Source organism: Ailuropoda melanoleuca, chromosome 11, assembly GCF_002007445.2.
Source record: "Ailuropoda melanoleuca isolate Jingjing chromosome 11, ASM200744v2, whole genome shotgun sequence".
Taxonomy (NCBI): domain Eukaryota; kingdom Metazoa; phylum Chordata; class Mammalia; order Carnivora; family Ursidae; genus Ailuropoda; species Ailuropoda melanoleuca.
The window spans coordinates 85,980,772-86,002,429 of record NC_048228.1 but is presented as its reverse complement, the minus strand read 5'-3'; the positions used below and the strand labels follow the sequence as shown (position 1 = coordinate 86,002,429).

Genomic DNA, 21,658 nt, shown 5'->3' with positions numbered 1-21,658 from the left:
TGTCCTATTACTTTTGGTGGAACCAGCATGTAGTTATAGATTCTGAGTTTACTACCTTCAGCTAAACATCGCCCTCTTTTCTATTTTTATTTCAAATTGGAACATTTCTCATAATTTCTTGTATACTTTCCTTTGTCAATTTATTAGTACAAATTATGTATTCTGTATTCATTTTGATCTTTCCTCTTGGGTTAATGAAGACTGATTCTAAAAAATTTGAGAATCATTAAACTAGAATCAAGAACAGCATTTGACCTTCCTTTCTCTCTCTTTCTTTACATGTATATATTAGCCCATTGCTATGTCTTGAAGTGATATGTGTGAACGACCATTGGAGTTCTTTCCTAAATTCAGCATTGTCATTTAAAGCTCAGTGTTCAATAGGTTTTACTGAGTATCTTCTTTGTGCAGAACAATGTGGTTTTAGGAAACTATCAGCAGCCTTATTTCTGAGATGAGACTGAAGAAATCCAGATAATTTGCTGGGAGTGATAAATAGAAAAAAAATTAAAATATGTGCACATAAGATAAAGCATAGTAACTACAAATTGATTTCTATATTTGCTTGTATACTATTGTAAAGAAATGTGAGAATTATTAGTGAAATAAGAGTAATGTTTCTAGAATTTATTGCCAGCAAATTTGGGGCCGTGATGTGTATGCTGTTTGTACTAGAATATTTCATAATTGTTTTACTGCTGCTCCAGTTCAGTGAGACATTATAAAGAAGAGGATGTGCTGTAAATGTTTTTCCTTTACAGTGGGATTTAATGGTTTTAAAAGTTTGATTCTGAAATAGAATGAATAAGATAATTTTATAAAGATTGTACACTCCAAATAAGTGCATGGAGGGTAAGGTACCGAGTTAGAAATGCCAATAATAGACAATATTCTTGGCCAGTCTTGTGAGACAAGATAAAGGGAAGATTTGTGGAAGCATGTGTTTGTCTGTAGCAAAACTAATTTATAAATTTGGAGGAAATTCTGTAACTCTTCATAGCTTTCCCTTTAATAACCTACATGTGTAGATTATCCTTAACACTTTAAAAATCATACTGGTCCCAGTTGTTACTACTAATTTATACCATTAGTATTCAAGTTATAAAAGTACAAAAAGGTCTTTTACCTTTCTCAGTATTTTCTAGCAACATTAATGTTATGCTTTATTTTAAAAAGAACCAGTCTGAGTTATAGGTTTAAAAAATACATTTATGCCATTTTCAAAACATGCAAGAGTTTTTAATGGATGCAACTATTGCAGAGAATAATCTCAGACAGATATTACAGAACCTTTTTGTATTGTTTTTTTCCAGTTATCATGTATGTAGCACTATCAATGCATGAGATTAGTTTGTTCCCTGAATGAGCCTAAAGTTTTCAATTTATTTTGTAGTTACAATAATCTGTAAATTGCATAATAGTATATCTTCAGTGCAGCCAACTTCAGTATCATAGTAATTGTGAGATCCAACTGGATAAAAATATGCAACACTTTTAATATACAATTTAAAGACAGTACATGATGTAACTTTTTGTTTTTGAACAAATTATCAACAGTCATAGTAAGTGCATATGATTAAGCTTTTGGTTTATTTTCTGTTCCCTGGTTAAAGAAACGTTTATTATTTTAATACCACCCTTACAATCTCAAGGTCAATAGGTAATATATTTAATATGACCAAAGCAAGAAATATATTCCTGTTTTCTAGCACTGCATCTAAATTCCTATTTATCAGTTGTACCTTTAATAGTTTACATCACCTGCCAGGACACTCATTTTAAAACCATTATATCATATAGACAAAGTTTTTAAAATTGAAGTTTTAAGAAGTGAATTCTTACAACGATTCCTTCAATATTTATTACCTTCCCAAATTAGTGACACTTGTTTTTATAGAGTCTATTTGTGAAAAGTATATTTGAAGTGAATACTACAGAACAGAAAAAGGTTGACTATGTGGTACTAACATAGATTTAAATGTGTATTTTAGTGAAATTGCCATTTTCTTATCTCTGTTTCAGAAGGGGAAGTTTCAGGGTTTGTTTGTTTGTTTTTTTTTCCATAATAAAATCTAAGTTCTAGGCCTTGTCTCAGATAATATAGTTAACCAAGTAGTTTTCAGCATCTCTAAGCATTTTGTATTGAATTAGTCGTCAGTAGTCCTTGATGTATGTAATGTATGTGTTTTTTAATAAGATCATTTACAATCCTGTATTTTAGTGACATTCAGAATCTTTTCTTTTGCAGCCATTTCGTAGAGTGACGTTTTCTGTTGTGAGTCAGCCTCAGGACCCACATCAGGGGTCACTGCAGAGTTGCTATGACAGCGGGCTGGAGGAGTCAGAGACACCAAGCAGTAAGAGTTCATCAGGGCCAAGGCTGGGTGCCCTTCCACTCCCAGAGGACAACTATGAAAGGACCACGCCGGATGGCAGTGTTGGTGAGGCAGAGCATATGGAAAATGGTAGGGGCAAACACAGCATCCACACACATAATCACGCTAGTGAGCCATAGTAAGTAGACTCACGAGGGTCAGTCTAAAACCCAAATAAAATAGTTGACACTAAAACTATTTTATCTAAAAAAATAAATATTTGCTAAAGGACAGAAATGCCAAATTAAAGGAACATAACCATATAGATAAAATTCAACAAATTTACACCATTCATTTTAAAACAGCCTGTCAGAAATAAACACATTTCCAAATAAATCAGAGTAGTACCTGCTATGGAAAAAAAAAAAAAACCCTAAATTAATTCATAATACCTACAATAGCAACTGAGAAAGGTCTTGTGTTATTGTTTTCTTCTATTCATTTTTGTCATGCAACTATTTCTTCAACTGCAATTGTCCAGCCTTAGTGAGAGGAAATGACAATAAACACACCTTGCTCTTTCTTTTCCTAGGTATTTATCAAAGCATTTGCGAACCTCTCCTTTTGAGTGATAGCTGAAATGGAGTCAAACAAGGAGAACAGTGTTATCTTATTCTCCAGAAATATATTGTAAATACTATTAGAACTCCCCTCTCGTTTAAGTATACATTGTGTGGTTTTTTTTTCTTTCTCATTTTTATGCAAGGTAAAGAGAAGAAAGCAAATTTGAGTACTCTATGTTCCTATCCTGTTGTGAAATGATCTCATGAGGACCACAACAATTGGTCTCCTATACCCTTTCTTTTAAGTTATAAAGTTAGATTGCAAATAGTACTTATGAACCTTTTTCACATTTGTTTATGTTCCCCAAAACAATTACATGATGTATTCTTTGGATTTCAGGTTATAAGTAAATGCCTGAGGAGTAGGTCTGTGTGAAGTAATGGGATGGTAAAGTTCATACTAATTTTATTATTATTTCAAGTATAAAAAGAGATTTGGTTATATGTAGGGGAAGGAAGGGGAATCACACACATTTTATCTCTAGTGAAAACTCAAAATGGATTTGTCTTTCACCATCCCATCCCCCAAGTGAAATAAGACATCCTAACTTTTTGTTATATAACAGCTTCTTTAGTGATGGTATGCAAATAGAGCATATTAATGCAGGAAAAGCCTGATTTTTTTCTTGAAGTTTACCTATGAATATTAAAATCCAACCTTAGAGAGAATAGATTATAAATGACCCCAAGTGAAATTATGGCTAAACTAAATCATGTTAAATGATTATTTTTCCACATTGTTATCTGGGTGAGAAGATATGATATCAGGGTCTGATGATTGATATCCCTCTTGATTAATAATTCAGAGTTCAAATGGCATTTTGCCTTATGGCCATAAAGGCATGCTTATCTGTGTGTATGGTGGTGTATGCCTATGTGGATGGGAGTTTGATGTGGTTTTTTAAGAATTAAGTTTTTTTAGTGTCTATTTAAATGACTATAAAAATTTTGGTATGAATTGCATTGCTGATGAATATATTTCTAAGGCGAATATGTTTGAAATGCTTTGCATAAAAGTAAAATTTAAAATACTATAATAATATTATACACACACACACACACCTAGAAAGGCAGAATTGATCTAATTTAAGGACATTCTTACACCTGTGATTACCTTTTGATGATATAATTTTGTGTTTTAAAAAGTATCTCACATTAAACAGCATAATTTATAAGTAAGGCTTGATTTTTGGATGTCAGCTCTATTAACAGAAAGGACTTTGTATCTTTGGCATTATAATCACCTTTTAATGTTATTTTTCTGTTTTTTGAGCTTAAGGGGATTCAACACCTTTAAAATAAGTAAGAAATGACGAGTAATAAACATAATTATATATGGCGAACACAAAACGGTTACTTTTTAGGAAACATACATGGAAAACTTAACAGGTGAGCTTGTTAAGAAACTAGAAAGTTTGCTGAGAAACATTTCCCACGTAAGGCTTTTAGTTATTTTTTTATAAAATTTTTTATAGTTATGTTTTTAGTCTTGTCAACAACAAAGACTATCATAATAGAACTGATTTTTCTGATTTTGTACATGACTGACACTTGAAGTTCAGTTTTATATAAGCAGTTGTCATCTGCTAGCTGTGATTCATGTTAGCCCTGATCTATAGGTAATGACAGAAGGAGATGGGATTCACTTTGGGTTATCCAAATGTAGCAGTTGACATTTGAATAAGTTTTGTTGGGTCCAAGTTTTCAGACTACTATCTAGCCATAAAGTACAATTGTATTGCTTGAATTCTGGTAATTTCATCTTCAATATTAATGGATCATTTTGACATAAACAGAATTGGAATTGAAACCTGTCAGGTATTCATTTGTCACATTTAATTGGAATCCAGGTAATCTGCAGTGTTTTGCTTGGTTAGGTTTTAATCAGGATTTGTGTTGGATTTTCCATGAAAATACCATTTTGGATGCTGTCCTAGTTGCTAATTAATATTACCTCAAATATTTTCCTTGAATTTTTACTTATGTGAAGCAATGCAGTTATAACTGATTTTTGGATTAACTTCCATTGTAAAGTTTAGAAGATAATTTCCAGTGCAGTAATATAACATTCCAGTGTCATGATGCTACCTGGGTATACATTAGAATAGCTAATGATAAAAATAAGTTGTCACAGATGCTGTAGTAAGGGAGTAACTAAAAATAACTAAAAGGAAAATTTAAGTAGATAGGCAGTGAAATGCACTTATGTTTTACAAAAGCTTTTATTTGCTTCCTATACTTTAGCATAATAAACACAATCTCATAAAGAGGGCCTGTGGATTAATAAACTTTATAATAAGCTTTATCCTACATTCCAACCCACCTTACTGCCAAATGATGAATGAGGTCTTATTCTCTTTTTAGCTTAGGAAAAAGAATACACTGTAAGAATCGACATAATTTTGTGAAGTGTGAATCTAATAATTAGAATGAGTCCCACCATTTTAATAATTTCAGATCCAGGTACTTACATCCATGGGTCTCTGGAAAACAGTAATGGAAATGCTATCATTAAAAATATTTCAAGAATTTTTTATGAAATATACATTAATTACCAAAAAACATCAGTAATATATTTTTCTTTTCTCTTTATGAATTATTATCAATATTTCATATTGATCTTTTGATAAGATTGGGGAAATTGGTTATTTATTATTTCAATAAAATACCCCTAATGGGATAGACTATTTTATTATTTATTATGGGGGGGGCAGAGGGAGGAGAGAGAGAATTTTAAGCAGATTCCATACCCAGCACAGAGCCCAATGCAGGGCTTGATCTCACAACCCTGAGATCATGAACTGAGCTAAAGGAATAAGATATTTTAAAATATGGGGTTCATGGTAGGAAGCTGAGTTATGATAAAATATTTGATAATGAAAATGTTAAAATAATTGAAACCTACTGCAATGAATTCATAATTCAAGTAAAAACCAAATAGTAAGCTTAAAACCATCATCACATTAAGAGCATAAATTGACTATGCAAGAGCTTGCCCTTTTCTACATCACAAAATTAGCTTCAGATTTGCTCTAGGAGTGGTATTTAGCAGTTTCTTTAAATCTTTGTCAGTATTTATCTTGACCTTTGACTTCATGCCATAGTCAACCTTTTCTTTTCAGTTACCCCCTGAATTACCTTTGCAAGGCAAATTTGGCTTTGCTATGTATCCTGTAACCATATACGGTGTTTAACAACTCAAATACAAGAAACACCCCATTTGACCTCCAGTCCCAATTTTGCCATTAGGTTTGGGTAGGTCACTTACTCCTTCTGGATGTACTTCTAATCACCTGTAAGGTAGTTAACAGAATTAACTCTAAAATCTTACTCAGATCCCACAATCTGTGATTTTCTCTTTATATCCAGTTTTTCCTAGATGTTTTTACTCTCCAGATCAGAAAGAGAGCTTTGGGTAGATTTTAAAAAGTTAAATGAGGTTAAAAATTTGGCCACTCTAAAATGCCTAATTAATTTTATGCCTCTTGATTTTCTCAGATATTTAAAAGATAATTGTGATTTTTATACACTATTTCTGAGTCCCCCAATTCCAAACTGTCTTACTTTTTCAGAGATATATGTTAGGCTTGATCATTGTTTTATTCATTCTCCTCATTCCACATGTGTTCAATAGTGTTTAGAGTACACTGTTTTAGAGGATTAAACCATGGTACAGTCCATCATGAATCCATTTTTTTATCTGCCGTGGACTTTTCACATTGCTTTCAGAAATACTGAGTGTTGTTGGAGGGAGTGGGGATGGAGATGGGGTAACTGGGTGATGGACATTAAGGAGGGCACGTGATGCAATGAGCACTGGATATTATATAAGACTGATGAATCATTGACCTTTACCTCTGAAACTAACAATACATTCTATGTTAATTCACTGAATTTAAGTAAAAATTAAAAAATTTTAAAAACAAATAAATAAGTATAATTGAAATATCAATTGGAAATGAAGCACCATTTTTATATGACCAAGAGTAATGAGAGTGGAGACTAGACTCATAACTTTGTGTGGGATAAAGGTCTCTCTCTACTTTTCTCCCACGTACCCAATTTCCAACAGTCAACTTTTAAGCTCCTGCCATCTAGTCCCTGTTGGCTTGTACTGTTTTCAGTTAGATTGAATTAAGTAACAAGACTGTGTCTTCCATCTTTCCAAAGATGCTGAAACACTTGTTAACAGCATAAGCGTAATACCTCAAAACGAATGCTCTGCAAATGCCCCCCCCCTTTTTTTACATTTCTACAGGAAGAGACTAACATACCCTGGAAATGATTCATTTGCGTGGTTCTGCTTTTCAGCCTGGCACTCTATTGCCAGAGGTGGACCGCACTTTCTACTTTTCTAGCCATCTGTGAAATGGCTCTGTGCCTCCCAAGTATCCCCAAATCCACATGCCCCCACTTCGGGAGGGCTTTACTCACTTCTGCTTCTTCATGGTGATTAGAGACAGAAAGTAATTATAGAGGTTGTCTCCTATCGAGATGCATGCTGCAGCAGCTCTCCAGTAAACATGCAGCACAATCTAAAAGAATCCAAAGCAGATACGGTCCTAGAGAAGAGGCAATGTTGTGGACAGAGGATAGTGGTTTAAAAAGCAGGCTTTGAAATCTGATGTCATTGGTTTGAATCCCAGTTTTTCCTCTTCCTAGCAGTACAATTTTCTGACCTCTGTTATCCTCACTTCCTTCCATAAGAAATCATACTACTGCAGAAGCAACTAAATGAAATAACCACACCTAATAATTTATAAATAAATAATGAGTAGCAGTAATTTCCCCATATTCATTGGCAATAGAATTATTTACTATTATTCAAATAGTAACGATAAATAATTTTGATTATTATTAAGTTCAGGTAGATTTGACGTAACAGAAGAGCTTAATCATGAAAGTATCATAAAAATGTTTAGTCTCACAAAGATAGCAATTCTCAAATTATTGGTAAGAACCATATTCTCACCTTGGATACCTTTTAGTCAAATCCTCATTTTCGTGGCGCATCGAGGGGTAACACTGAGGAGCAGATATGTTTCAATATATCAAGGATCTGAAATGAAGGGAAAAGAAGATTCTGTCCTTTGGCATCAAATGAACCCTACTGCTTGTGTCTTTGTCATTCAAGGTGGGGAGAAGGCATTATAACCTCCCTACATTCTTTTCTAACTTTTAAATGTTTTTACCCTTCTACTCAATGTTCTAGTTGAATGCATATTCTTCAGGTGTATATTTTCCTTTGAGCTGCTATAAAATATTCACAATGACAGAAAACAAGCTGAAAAAAAGTGTCCAATTAGTATGCTTACCGAACTCTCAGCCCTTTCTTTTTTAATCTCGGTATTAATAATTAACACTGAGAAAATGTGTGGCCATATTACCCTTTTTATTCCAATTTGGTCCTTTAAAACTAGATCATTCTACTGAACCCTTATGACATTCGAGGATGGCATGAGCTCTCATCAAATCTCAAAGTGACTTTAGAGGTCAGTTAGTGGCTTTGTTGCCTCCAGACTCTCAAATCATTTGCTTATCTGAATGTCAGCACACTTGTTAGATAACGCACTCTATGTTTAGCTCCTTCTTTAGTTAGGTTATTATCTCCATGTTTTTTTGCATTCTTTTTGCCAGTAGACTCTATGCACTTCCATTACCTCTCTGATTTTTTTTTTCTGGAGATATGTATAAAAAATTTGATGTTGCTGAAATATGACAACACTCATAAGCATCTTTTATGTGGTAAAGAAACACTAGAACTCGTCTCTTAAAGTGTAGTTAGCACTCAACCTCAGAGGTTAGCCCCCTTGTTGAGAGACTGGTTCACTTCCATATTCCTCTTCGAGGATTAAACTCTCTCTATTGTTACCTCTTCTACAGTGGGGATCTTTTTTTTTTTTTTTTTGTAAGAAAAGCATTATCTTCTTAAGTAAAGCAAAGCAGAATACTATTATTCCTGGCTCTTGTGTAATGGCGTAACCGTATACTGACAAATCTGCCATTATTCATTTGATTCAACAAACGTGTATTGAAAATAAGATACGACCAGGACCTGCTGAGAAGTTGAAGTGCTTGTGTTGGGAGATACAACCACGATTTCAATAAATCCACTGTAGTGTGGAAAGGGGAAAGCTCACTAGGAAAGTTCAGAGCAGTGTGAAGTACAGAGAAGGGAGAGGAAAATTCTGCAGATGAAATGATTTTAAATGCACTCTTTGAAATTTTTACATTACAAAAAACATCTTGGACTGGAAGAAGGCCTTGAAATGCTGTCTGCGTTGTACCCCCTTTTTCTACCTACCCACCTTCTATATCATTCAAAAATAATTACGAAATTGGTCTGAAGGCTTTACATTAAGCCAAATAAAGTGAAATTATTTGTTTAATTTTTCTAATCAAGTTATTGTTTTTTCTTTTCTATATCTTCCTTTGGTTGTTTTTGTTCCTAAACATAATTACTTCAAAAATTTTAGCATTGATCCTTGATGAAATTGGCTGCACACAGTAAATCCAGGTTGAAACTACAGAACAGATTAATTTTATGTCTCTGTTCTCTCTCTGCTTATAAATCTAGATAATTTATAAAAATATGTGTGATTTTAAATAAGGCCTTTCAAACTTTTGAAGTTATTGTTATTTCTTCTCAGAAGAGCAATGATATTACTCGAATTAAGAAGATGATTAGAGTACATTACAGAAGATTGGATTAGATTAGTTTTATTTTTGCAAAACTAACTCATTCCTTGTGTTGTGGTTGCAAATTGTTTTTGTGATTGCTCTCTTAAAATTCAAGTTAAGTTCATGGGTATTTGTCTTTATGTCACATTCCTTTTCTATCTGAAATATAGACAATAGGTTGCCTTGTTTTTAAATCTTGTTTCTGCTAAGTTTTTACTTAATTTATGCAGGTTGATTTTGGTTTTTGGGTTTTTTTGACATTACTCTCATTATTTTGCATTCCTTCTCATTACTGTCCAGGAAGTAGAATTATAAGTTTATTACAAAATGAGGATATATTTGAAACACATGCAAATTTAAATGCTTCCTTTAAACAGATTTTCAACTAAATATGATAGATAAAATACGATAATCTAAAAAAAAACCCTAATTTTTGATACTGGGTGTTCAAATGAAACTGTGGCAAGTGCTATAAAATGTATTGGTAATAAAAGATAGTAGAACAGTAGCCTGCGGTTTAACAACTGTCTATGTGTTCATTTTTATTGTAAAATATGTCTTTTAAAATTTTATTTCTGCTCTGAAATGCTCACTATCTATGTCGATGAGGGAATCAGGGACCCACATATGATGTGAGAATGGTAAGCTTCTCTGAGGTTGCATTCTTATGAGCCATAGAGTCTAAACTGAATTATGCCCATTGTTTTTATTCAGTATGAGGCTGAATTTCACCCACCCAGCATTTGTAGCAAAAGGTCATAGCTGTCATAGCTGAAAATTGTATACAATGAACAGGGAATTTGGAACACTCTGAGAATTCATTGAGTTAATAACCATTTGTTGAGCATTTACTCTGTGCAAATTCCCATGAAGGATCCAAAGGTGAATAAGACGTGCTCTCTGCCTCCTAAGCGTTTGACTATTGTGGTGGAGAATGACGTGTGCAGATGTAGATATTTAAAAGTAAAGGCACGGGAGGCTCTATGGAGAGGTTATATGCTACCAGAACCACAGGATGGTGAGTTTGGGATATGAAAAACCACAGTCAGGCTCTGAAGGATGGCTAAGTAGGGATTTGATTAAGAGAAGTTTGGGTAAAGTTACAGAGAATAGTGAGCGATGTCAAGGACAACAATCTGAAAAGTTGGGGAAACAGTGGTGTTTTTTTGCCAACTTCGGAAAAATGGAAACAATAGCACATTTCCAGGAGAATGAATCTGATTAAGACATGTGGACTTTAAGTTACCTTTGAAAAATTCAGAGGATATCTAGCAGGCCAACGAGAATGTCCACCTGAAACTAGGGAGTATACAGAAATCACAGTATAGTTTTTGGAGTCACTAGCTCCTGGTGATTATGAAATCTTGGGAATAGTGAGACCATCAGTGAAACATATGCCACTGAGAAGAGATGATACTCAACATGGAATCTGAAAAAAACATTGAAATATAAAAGAATCATGGAGAAGTAAGTTACATGAAGGTGCCTGTGAATGATATTTTTAAAAAGCAATAACAAGATGTGGCAGGCTGAGGGGAAATTTAGAATTAGGAAAGTAGTGGTTATCAAATGTCCAGTGATGCAGAGATGAAGGAAGCAGATAAATGATCATGCAGAGCTTGATAAGAAAAAGGACTAGAAGATCCAACTGAGAGATATGATTATTCTGTACATTCTTCTCTCAGATGATGCTGTAAGCTGCTTGAGGACAAGGCCTTTGCCTTGTTCACCATAGGATGATAGAACTGGAATAATCCCTACACACAGGTGTCCAAAAAAATTGTTGAATTTAGTTATAAGGTCTAAGGGCCCAATGTTTCTATAGAGATTCAGTAGAAGTGAGACTAAGAAAGCTGAAGACCAGGAAGTATAGTGTAAAAACACACTTGAGAATGTTTTTTTCAGGTCAAACAAGTTCATTATAATGTCATTATTAAAGGCAGGGGCGTGTTGCATCCCTTGACAGCAATCTTAATGAATTTCTTTTTTTTTTTAAAGAATTATTTATTTATTTGAGAAAGAGAGAGAGAGAGAGAGAGAGAGAGGAGGGTGGGGCAGAGGGAGAGGGAGAGAATCCTCAAGCAACTCTGTGCTGAGCATGGAACCTGATGCGGGGCTCGATCACCTGACCCTGAGATCATGACCTGAGCCAAAACCAAGAGTTGGACCCTCACCTGAATAAGCAACCCAGGTGTTCCTTAATGAATTTCTAATCATCTTATGCTCCCATCGTTCAGAATTATTATTTTATTTTTACAAAATTTACTGAATGTACTACAGAGTCTGAAATTTCTGTGTAACAGCTTTTGCTATATTTCCTCGAGTAATCTATTAATTACTTTTTAAAATGAGTTTTAGCCTCTAATATCACTTTTATATTTCACTTTATACTAGGCCATCATTTGTCCATCTCACTGTCTTGAAATTTAAATAGTGTCTGACTAAATTGCATTTTTGTTGAGATCCAATAATAACATTTTCCTGGTCATCATCAAACATTTTTATTTTGTAATTAGAGGATTCCTGACAGTGTAAGAGTGCTATCAATGGTTGGTAATACCGTGCAAATAGATATGCTTCAAAACAGAAAATAATGAAAATAGAACTTGCTTGAAAAATAAATTCAACAACTTAGTACAAGGACTGTCCAAACCCAGGCTATTTTACATATAAACCACACCACAGAAATGCAATGTTGGAGATGCTTACCACAGCTAGTACACCATGCAGGGGAAGAAATGCCTCCAAATATATTATGTGCAAAGACTTACTAATAATGATTTGCCAGGCAGATGTCACTTTTGGTGCTGTTTTTATCTAAGGAAGGTCAACCATCACTGTCACATAAATTGTTTCTCCTTTCTCTGTGTTCATTGTTGCTTGGTAGAAATTATGACCAGAGACTTTATTGATAAAATTTGTCTCTTCCAGCCCAAGATAATCTAACCAATTGCTGCATAATAATTTCCAAATAAAAATGCAACTCCTATCTAATCACACGTACACTTACTTGGTTTATCAGAAATCTCTAGAAATATCCATTTTTTGGCCTGGCATATGCACTCTCCATTGTCCTGAAGCTTCAAATGTAGGGTGTGCCAAGAAAAGACTACCTGTCTGGTTACCAGATGGACTCTGGGTGGTACCTGGCAATTTTTTCCCCCTCAATCTCCAAATCAAAATTTTATCAGTGCACAGAATTGTACAGAGCCAAGACCAATTAACTATATTACAAGATCCTTATTTCAAACTTGGGCATCAGTTTATCAAATTTTGAGCAGGAGAATATCCCATTCAAAAATAGGAAAATCTCTGCTGCTTCTCCCAGAGAGTACTCTTTATCTCTAAAGAGACCCAAGGCAAATCAGCCTATCTCTTTAAAGATTGCCTGGTGAGGGTGAGATCAGAAGAGGGACTTCATCCAGACCCATTGGGGCCAGATGAAGTCTGCTGAAACACATCTACCATGGAATGGATCATCTCCTGAAAAATAGATGGCTTTGTTTCCCTAGATTCTGGGCATCTTTTAGGACTGAGCACCAATTGAGATCCTGTGTCCCTACCTTGTGTTTGTTGTTTTTGTTGTTTGTTTTCTCTTTAAGGCCATCTCTTAAGGAGTTTGCATACTTTTTTCTTAAAATATGTACATTATTTTTTTCATTATCAGCTTTAAACATGTTTATATGGCCAGACTTATTTCCCCTCCTCGCTTCTGGTCCATTCTGTAAGGTGTCTTTGCATGATCTAAACAGTCAGCCAGTTATTCATCAGATCTGTTGTTTACCTTGCTGTTACTGTCGAGTGGGTGACACCTGACACTTAAAACTGTGTATCAAAAACATCTCCCAGACGGATAAGCAATTTTCAACATTGTTATTTCTACACTCATAATTTCTCAGATGATTCTCACCTAAAATAAATTCAATCTTCAATTATACAAATACTTGGAGGAAATTGAGTTTTAGGGACCAATCCTTATTTTTTCCCTTCACTTTGGCCGGGGCAGCGTTAACCATACATCATCTTTAAACAGGTGGTTGGAAGCAACATGTTCACAGAGAACCATATTTTATCAGAGTTCTTCGCCTTAAGCTTCCTCCCCTTTATTTGGTGTGATCAATTGTGTTCAGCCTTCACTAGTTCTTTGAGAATTCAATTTTGACAGGCACTTCTAGTCTCCTGGACAACATTGGCTCATCTCTTTCTCCCAGAATAATGAAGATCTAAAATCTAATTCCTGCCTATTTCAGCCCCAGACTGTTTTTATCCTCTTTTGTGAAATCAAACGCACATGCTTTTCTTTTATAGCCCGGGTCTGAGTATTACCTATGTCCTCAGGATCAAGTAGCTATTAAATTAGTTCTATCAATTGTCCATGGGTTTAGAGGTCCCCATGTGTGTTTTTCTTAAGTAACTACATTTTATTTCAGAGCACAATGTACAGGGCTTTTGACTTGATTACTTAGCCTTTGCTTTTTTTTTTTTTTTAAGTTTTTGAAAATACTAGGGAAAATACATTACTCTTCTTTACCCAAATGAAAAGTTCTGAATTTCTCTGACATTTCATTTAAAGGAGTATTAGAGGACCGTCCCACAGATTGACTCTGAGGTTTCATATTTTTTTTATTATTTTCTGCATTCTAATAACCTTACGTCTTTATCTTTCCCAACTTCACCATCCCATACACATTTTCTCCCCTGTGATACCTCATCTGTGACATGTCGAGGATCAAGTGATTCATTTTCCTTACCAAAAGTCATTATGTTCGAGTCATTTCAGACGACCAAGTTTCTGTATTCCTTTTGAGATAACTTTTAGAAAAGTCTGTTTTATAAATTTTCAATTTTAAAATACCCTTCTTAAATCTAATATAATTCTTATGTGTTATAATGTATAATATATGATGATACTATATAAGAATTATATATGTCAATATGCATAATTTATATACATGTAAATATATACGTATATTTATATATGTAATACATACATTTGCAAAGAATTGATACCAGAAGTTTGAGCCTTTGTTCAAGCTCCACCACATTTTCAGGAAGGGAAGCTGGATCAAGACCCATAAGACCTCACTCACTTATAGAATGGGAACAAGAATTATAATAATTACTCTCTGATCTTCCTTAAAGGGTTGTGTACAGTTATACCTGAACATACACTTTTAGGTAGTTAGCATTTAATAAAATTATATCAAGTTAGTACTTTACTATGTTCACTTGTTTATATATACTTTCCTGTTTTTTCTGGTTCTACAGCCTTTTCTTTTCCACGTCAAACTTGCAATGTCATAATATTTAGTAAGTGCATGATTGTTTTCTTGCCTACAAAAATGTTCACTGGCCTCACATATTTTGCCCGAAAGGTAAGTTGTTTCCTGGCCCCTTTTGAGCTCCATATTGGTTTTCAAGGCTAAGAGTACATGGTTCTCTATGCACGATGAATAAATGCCAATATTTAACATGATTCTGTGAAAACTGAAGACAAAACTTATTAATAGTTTCAAATTTATTTTCTGCAGCTAAGTGGCTTCTGTCTTTAAGAGGCCTGCATATATTTTCCTGGATTTATTGTGAAAGAGTAGTAAATGACAGAAACCAGTAACTCACAGAGATATTCATCAAATAATTATTAAAGATCATTCAGCACCCAGCAGCAGAACAGTTCTTAAAACTCTGAGATTACAGACGACTCTCAAATATTCATGGCAGTAAGAAAAGCCTTGTAACGACAATCGCCAATCAGAGTATGGATACACTCTGCTAATTAAGCCCCGATTCATAGCACTTAGTCGCTTCTCCACTTAAGCTGCTAATTAAGCCAAATATATTTTTAAATGTAGAAATCAACTTTTATGGAGTATTTGAGATAATTTTCAGAGTATAGTGCAAAACACCCCAATTACAATACAATTCAAGCATAAAGGGCTGAGAGGATTTTAAAGGGAAGTCATCATGAAGTATCTCTAATGTCACAAATGAATTACAGACTTATTCACTCCCGCTCGCACATAAACACACAAAGCGAGAAACCCCAGAAAAGAAAAATATACCATACAGTGGGTATTATTCCTACATTAAGGTTTATTGGAATGACGAAATAGTATCCTTATTAAGTATCTAAAAATAAATGATAAAAAGGATAAGGTAAATTGAAATAACAAACTAATACATTTATGGTACATTAGTGCTAACCTGAGGGTTCCGCATATTCATTTGCTTTGTAGAATCACTGAGGAAGATAATATAATCTGCGTTTTATAGATGATGATACCAGGAAGAAGATCTGTAAAATTATGGCTAATAACTGATAACACTAGGTGTTCAATACATAGGAGTTGTTATTATTCATCATTCTTGCTTTTTGCTATTAGCTCCGCAGGGCTGTATTTGCATTACTGCATTCAATGTTCATGAAACCTATTGTAACTGTGATAATTATTTCTATTTTAAAAGCATCTTTAAGTAGAAAATTAGTTTTATTTTATGTTTAATAGAAGCATTAGTTTGTTACGTAGTTTTGAGCAAATCATTGATCTTATTGTGTCATTGTCTAAGACAGGCAGAAAGCCATTCCTTACCTATTTTTCAGGGACATTAAGAGAATCCCTCTTTTTATTGTGTGATTTATAAAACACGGTGCATTTTTCTTTGTAATTTTGGAAAAGCAGTATTATATTTCATCATTAAAAAACACTCTAATTCGTGGCTTGACATAAATGTTGAGACCTGGGATCATAAGTGAAATAGTCAAGTTTTTATATCATAAAATTCAGGAAAAGGGTAATAGATTTTTTTTTTCTCTTCAGAATAACAGAATAATAGACTCAATATCATGAGCTGCTTAACGAAATACAGTTCACAAAATAGGGTAGGGATTAATACCAACTGCTTTATTCACTGGTTGTATCTGATAATTCTGTTCCTTATGCCTGTATCTCACTGGTAGTTCATTCTACACACACACACACACACACACACATCTTTGCACCCTCTGCCAAATGGAATTATGCACACGAATAAGAAAATATAGCATTAGCAGCCTGCTTCTGGAGTTGGTCCCATGACTCCTAAAGATTGTAGAAACAAAGCAATTAGCTTTTTAATTATGCAAACCATTCAGTAAAGTAAGTCCTAAAAAGATGTTTGAACAGTTTATTTAATACTTTTAATATTTTCTCAGTAATGTTGGAAATTTTAAAATAAGCTAAAAACTTAGGCTAGATGAACAAACTCTCAGAGATTTTTTTAAAAAGTCCTCTTTAAAGGATGAATATAGGAAAAATGCTTTCATACCCATATGGCTATCTTCAGAACTATTAGATTTTGTTAAATATGATTTTTATATTACACAATCAAATTAGAAAAAATCCTAGCTATTTCAAGACTTGGGCACACATGTTTTTAACTACAACATAAGCCCCCTACCACCCCATGACATATTTATTTTTTTCACTTTTTAAAAAGATTTTTATTTATTCATTCGAGAGAGACAGAGAGAAAGAAAGAAAAAGAGAAAGAAAGGAGGGGGGAGGGAGGAAAGAAAGAAAAGGGAAAGAAAAGGAAAGAAAAAAGGGAGAAGGAAAGGAAAGAAAAAAAGAAGAAAGAAAGGGAAAGAACAAGCATGGGGGAAGGTCAGAGGGAGAGGGAGGAGCAGAATCCCTGCTGGGCAGGGAAGTCCATGCTCAACTCCAGGGCCATGGGATCAGGACCTGAGCCTAAGGCAGATGCTTCGAGGTCCTGGGATCAAGCCCCTCTTTGGGGTCCCTGCTCCTGGGGAGCCTGCTTCTCCTTCTCCTACCCTCCTGTGCTCTCTCTTGCTATCTCTCCTGTCTGTCTCAAATAAATAAATAAAATCTTAAAAAACTAAAAACAGGAAAAAAAGAACTTTTCAGTGAGAATGATCAATTAGGTTACTCAAATTAAAAAAAAAAAAGGAACAAGAAACTTCCTTAGATAGAGTAACAAATTAAGAAAAATTGGAAAAGAATTTTGAAATCACTGGAATAACAAGTTAAAGGGCATATATTTCATCTGCAAGAAAGAATTTCCAAGTCCTTCCAACTCAGGTATTATACCCTGTTAAATCTTTTAATCGCAGCAAGAAGATATGGCTTACAAAGGTAGATTGATGACTCCATTGGTGGTAACATTTACAATATTGTCATTTGTTTTTCATACTAAAATAAGAATATATATTTTTAATTTGACATATGGAATCACTTCATGTATTTAGGAATACACAGGCAAAAAAGATGGTGCATATTTCAGTGTAGGATTAAGTAAAACGTCTATTTTCACGGAAAAGCTGGCATATTTAGTTTGCTAATAATGGAAAGGAAAGCCCCCATTTGCCCCTGCTGCCCATTTGTAATTACTATATATGTTTTAGCATCAATGCCATGGCCTTCATTTCCTCCTATGGGAAGAAGGCATGGCATTTCTGAGGTGGTAAAGGCAGTTGTCTTGCCTTGATAGGAGAAAAAAAGAACAGAAATGTAATATAGCTACATGGAGAGAAGCCTGCCTGTGAGCTTTTCTCATTTTAGCAGCTTGAGAAATATTGCTGCATGTTATTGCCCAGACACACATTCTTTCTAAACGAAGGTTCCTGCCATTGATTTCAAAGAGCAAAAGGATCCATTATAATATTTTTTGCACTTCATTTAGCCAGTCTACGTATTGATTGGACTTCATGAACTATCTTCTTCTACCTGATGTGCCTTCCTAAACAGTTTTGAGGACAAATATTCTATTTAATGGCTCAACATGTGGAGAATTTGACTTTCCAGTTACTCTATATTTCAGATGCTCCCTCTGAAATTTATAAGCACACTTCAGGAAATCTCAGCATTGCTCACTTGGGAAACACATACACAGACACACGTACACACACACTCATGCATATGCACACACCATCCCAGATATGCTGGGCTGAGAAGGCTAAAGCATATCTTGGAGGTAATTTGAATAAGAAATTACGCCTTCAGGAAGATTTTATTTTAGAAATGTCTGTTAAGGTCCATAGTTTCATTAGTTTTAAACTCCTAACATGTTGAGACTTCATATTTTAAAATGAGTAAAATTTTCTGTATTAAAGTAAACTTTATTAAATGGCAGATAGAATATTTGTAGTACTTATTTCTTTAAAATCTGGATCATTTTAAATGCTCTCATTGCTTAACATGCCAACCTGGAATCCAACATAATTCTTTAAATAATATACCAACAAAAAGACTGTAAGGTTAACCTATGGCTATAGTTTTCTAATGCCTTCTACTGCTTTTCTTCCCTCAAGAATAAGGTGAATATCTATGTTTCCACAATAGATTTATGGATTGTGTTGATTAAGTTAAAATAGCTGTATGCTAACTTAGAATATTCTCAAATATTGCTTCAAGGTTTTTTTCCATTGGATCACTCAAATATTTCATTATTTCAAACTGTCTTTTATATCTAAAGGTCTGGTTTTCCTTGCAAGGGATTTTGTTTTTTAATAAAAGCCTAAAAATCCCTGGGAACCCTTAGGCCTGGCACTGTTAACACACAGCAACAGGTCTCGACAAGAAATTCTGTGCCTGAGACCAAAGCTGACAGTGTTTGTATTTCAAGTTTCTGTTGAAAATCTATGAAAATGTGATGTAAATGTCCCAGTTATTTATAATAACAATTTCAGCATTGTGATATATTAGGCTTTTCATGCTCTTTCTCTCTGCACTAGAACCCAGCCATAACTGTCGTTGGCTTCTGCAACGCTTGTTAAAATAACGCCCTTCTGATACTACTCGTATAAACCTTCATGGAGGCAATCCAAGATAGACCCTCCTCATAACTGAGTTCTCCGTAATCGTGGATTGTATTCTTGTGAGACTCCAGCATAGTTATTTTCTTTTAGAGTTAAGGGTTTTATGTTGAAATAGTATTTTATTTATTTATTTATATTATTGAACAGTCTCACTGCTATGACTAAGAAAATTGCTCCATAAAATACTTGGTAATGTAAATGTGAGAATGAAAGTTATATATCTGGTGATTTATTAAATTTATGGCTTGTAGGAACATGACTGTCTCCATAAAGAAATCTAATATACACATTGGAGAATATTCTAGTAACGCCTTGTAAAAATGGGATGCTGTTGTAATTTGTAATCTCGAAAGCATGAACCACTGTAGAGGTATGCCTTCAGCATTTCTAATCATGCATGGCCTGACTTTGCAAATCTAAATTTGATGTAGGAAAATTTAGAATATGCATTTATTTTGGAAATACTCGTTCTCACACAGTATGTAATATTCATGTGCTTATCTCTTTCAATGTACCGTTTTCCCCTACCTGTTCTTTTTATTGGCAAGGAATAGAAGGGTCACTTAGGAGTAGGAAGTTAATTGGATTTATGTTAGAGGAAAAACACACCAAGCTTGATGAACAAGGAAGGGCCTAGAATATGAGACCAGTGATTCCCCTAGAATGAAGAATATTGGCCTATAGGCCAAGAGAGGGACTCAGGGCTATAACTAACGCCCTGGGCATACATTTGTCAGAGGGAAATATCTTTAACTTCTTTCTTTATCTCCTAGGAATTATTTTAAAAGTTTTGGTCCACATTTCAAAGAGTATATTTTTGTTGTCTTAAACTTTTAAAAAGCTTTTATCATCACATTTTCTGAATTGATTTTGACTGAAGCTCTATTAAGAAGTTTAGTGTATTTGGCCAGTAAAATTTTATCTTTCAAAAAGGTGACTTCAGGATTCTTCTTATAATGAAACCCCCATGAATTGATATGCTAATGGAATATTTGAAAGACCCAAAAAGGTTTAGCCACACAATATAAGATTTTATAAAATTATATTTTTATAACTAGAAAAAATATATAACAGCAAAATATAAAAACCTATATTGTGGATTATATACATATAGAGTATATGAAGACAAATATTTAGTTTCTTTTTATGCAATCTTCTTAAAATAAACATAGCTGTTATTTTTACAATAAAATCCATGAAGCATATGGTTTATTTTCAAGTCCCCCTCCCATCCAGGAAATGTATTACTTAACTGGCATAAAAAGAGCGTATATGCTGGAGGTGAGGGAGAGAGAACGGGTTCTTCACATATATTAGCAGCACCCCCCCACCGCACGCTGTTTATTAAATGTGATGCTAGTCAACCAATTCAGAGAGTTGATTGAAATAAAAAGAAATCAGGAAATTTGCCGAAGTATAAAAACATGTGGACCTGTACTATCCTTGCAGTTTTATCATCTGTCAGATTTCTCAAGAGTATACCATAGTTTATAGGTTTGAACTAGAACATTAGAGATTCACACATATATAATGAAATAAGATATATGCTTTGAAGGAATAGCATTGTCCAAAGTTAACATTTTCCTCCATGTCATTTAAATGACAGTGTTTAAAAAAAAAAAGTGTTCTTCTGTATTAACTGAATTCCAACTTAGAGCATGCTTCATATCTCTTTGGTTGTACATAAATGTGTTGAAAAGAAAATACTACCAAAAAAATTTTTTTCAAGTGTCTGAGATGTTTTGTAGTCAAAAAACAACTCGTGTTTTAAAATATATTAAAATACATTAACAACAGTGTGCAAGTCATTCAAATAAAGGATAGGATGAACAGACTGTTTTATTTTCCTTCCATTCTTCATATCTGTGAATCATCATTCCTTGAGGTTCAAAATTATAAATAACACTGCAGAGTAGAGTTATTTCAACTCTGTAAAGGAAATCATCCTTTTTTTTTCATTTTCATATTAGTAAACTCAAAATGGTTTTGCACAGCTTCTGCTAATTTTATTCAAAACTGAAGTGTTTTTGACAAAAAAAAAGTTTCCCAGTTGTTAGTAGATCATTACATTTATGTGGCAAAATTCATTCAGAATTGACAACTGTTGTTTGACTTGGCAAAGTTAGAAAATGGTAGTTGGTACTAAAAGGAGGGAAATAGCAAAAATGTTATAAAGAAAAGAAATATTTCAGTGAGTAAACTATAAGCAAATCATGCTGTAGGAA

General features: G+C 33.9%; 1 protein-coding gene across 6 annotated transcripts in view; it reads left to right on the top strand.

The window, feature by feature from the left end:
- PCDH7 (protocadherin 7) overlaps nt 1–21,658 on the top strand; it is a 404,583-nt gene that overhangs the window by 186,134 nt on the left and 196,791 nt on the right. For 3 of the 6 annotated variants that reach the window (XM_034671982.1, XM_034671981.1, XM_034671984.1), the window contains one exon: nt 2,249–2,441. In XM_034671982.1, coding sequence (XP_034527873.1) covers nt 2,249–2,441 — 193 coding nt within the window. Of the gene's footprint in view, nt 1–2,248; nt 2,466–21,658 lie in introns of all 6 variants that reach the window. The other 3 variants (XM_019799582.2, XM_034671980.1, XM_034671983.1) reach the window with 1 other exon arrangement.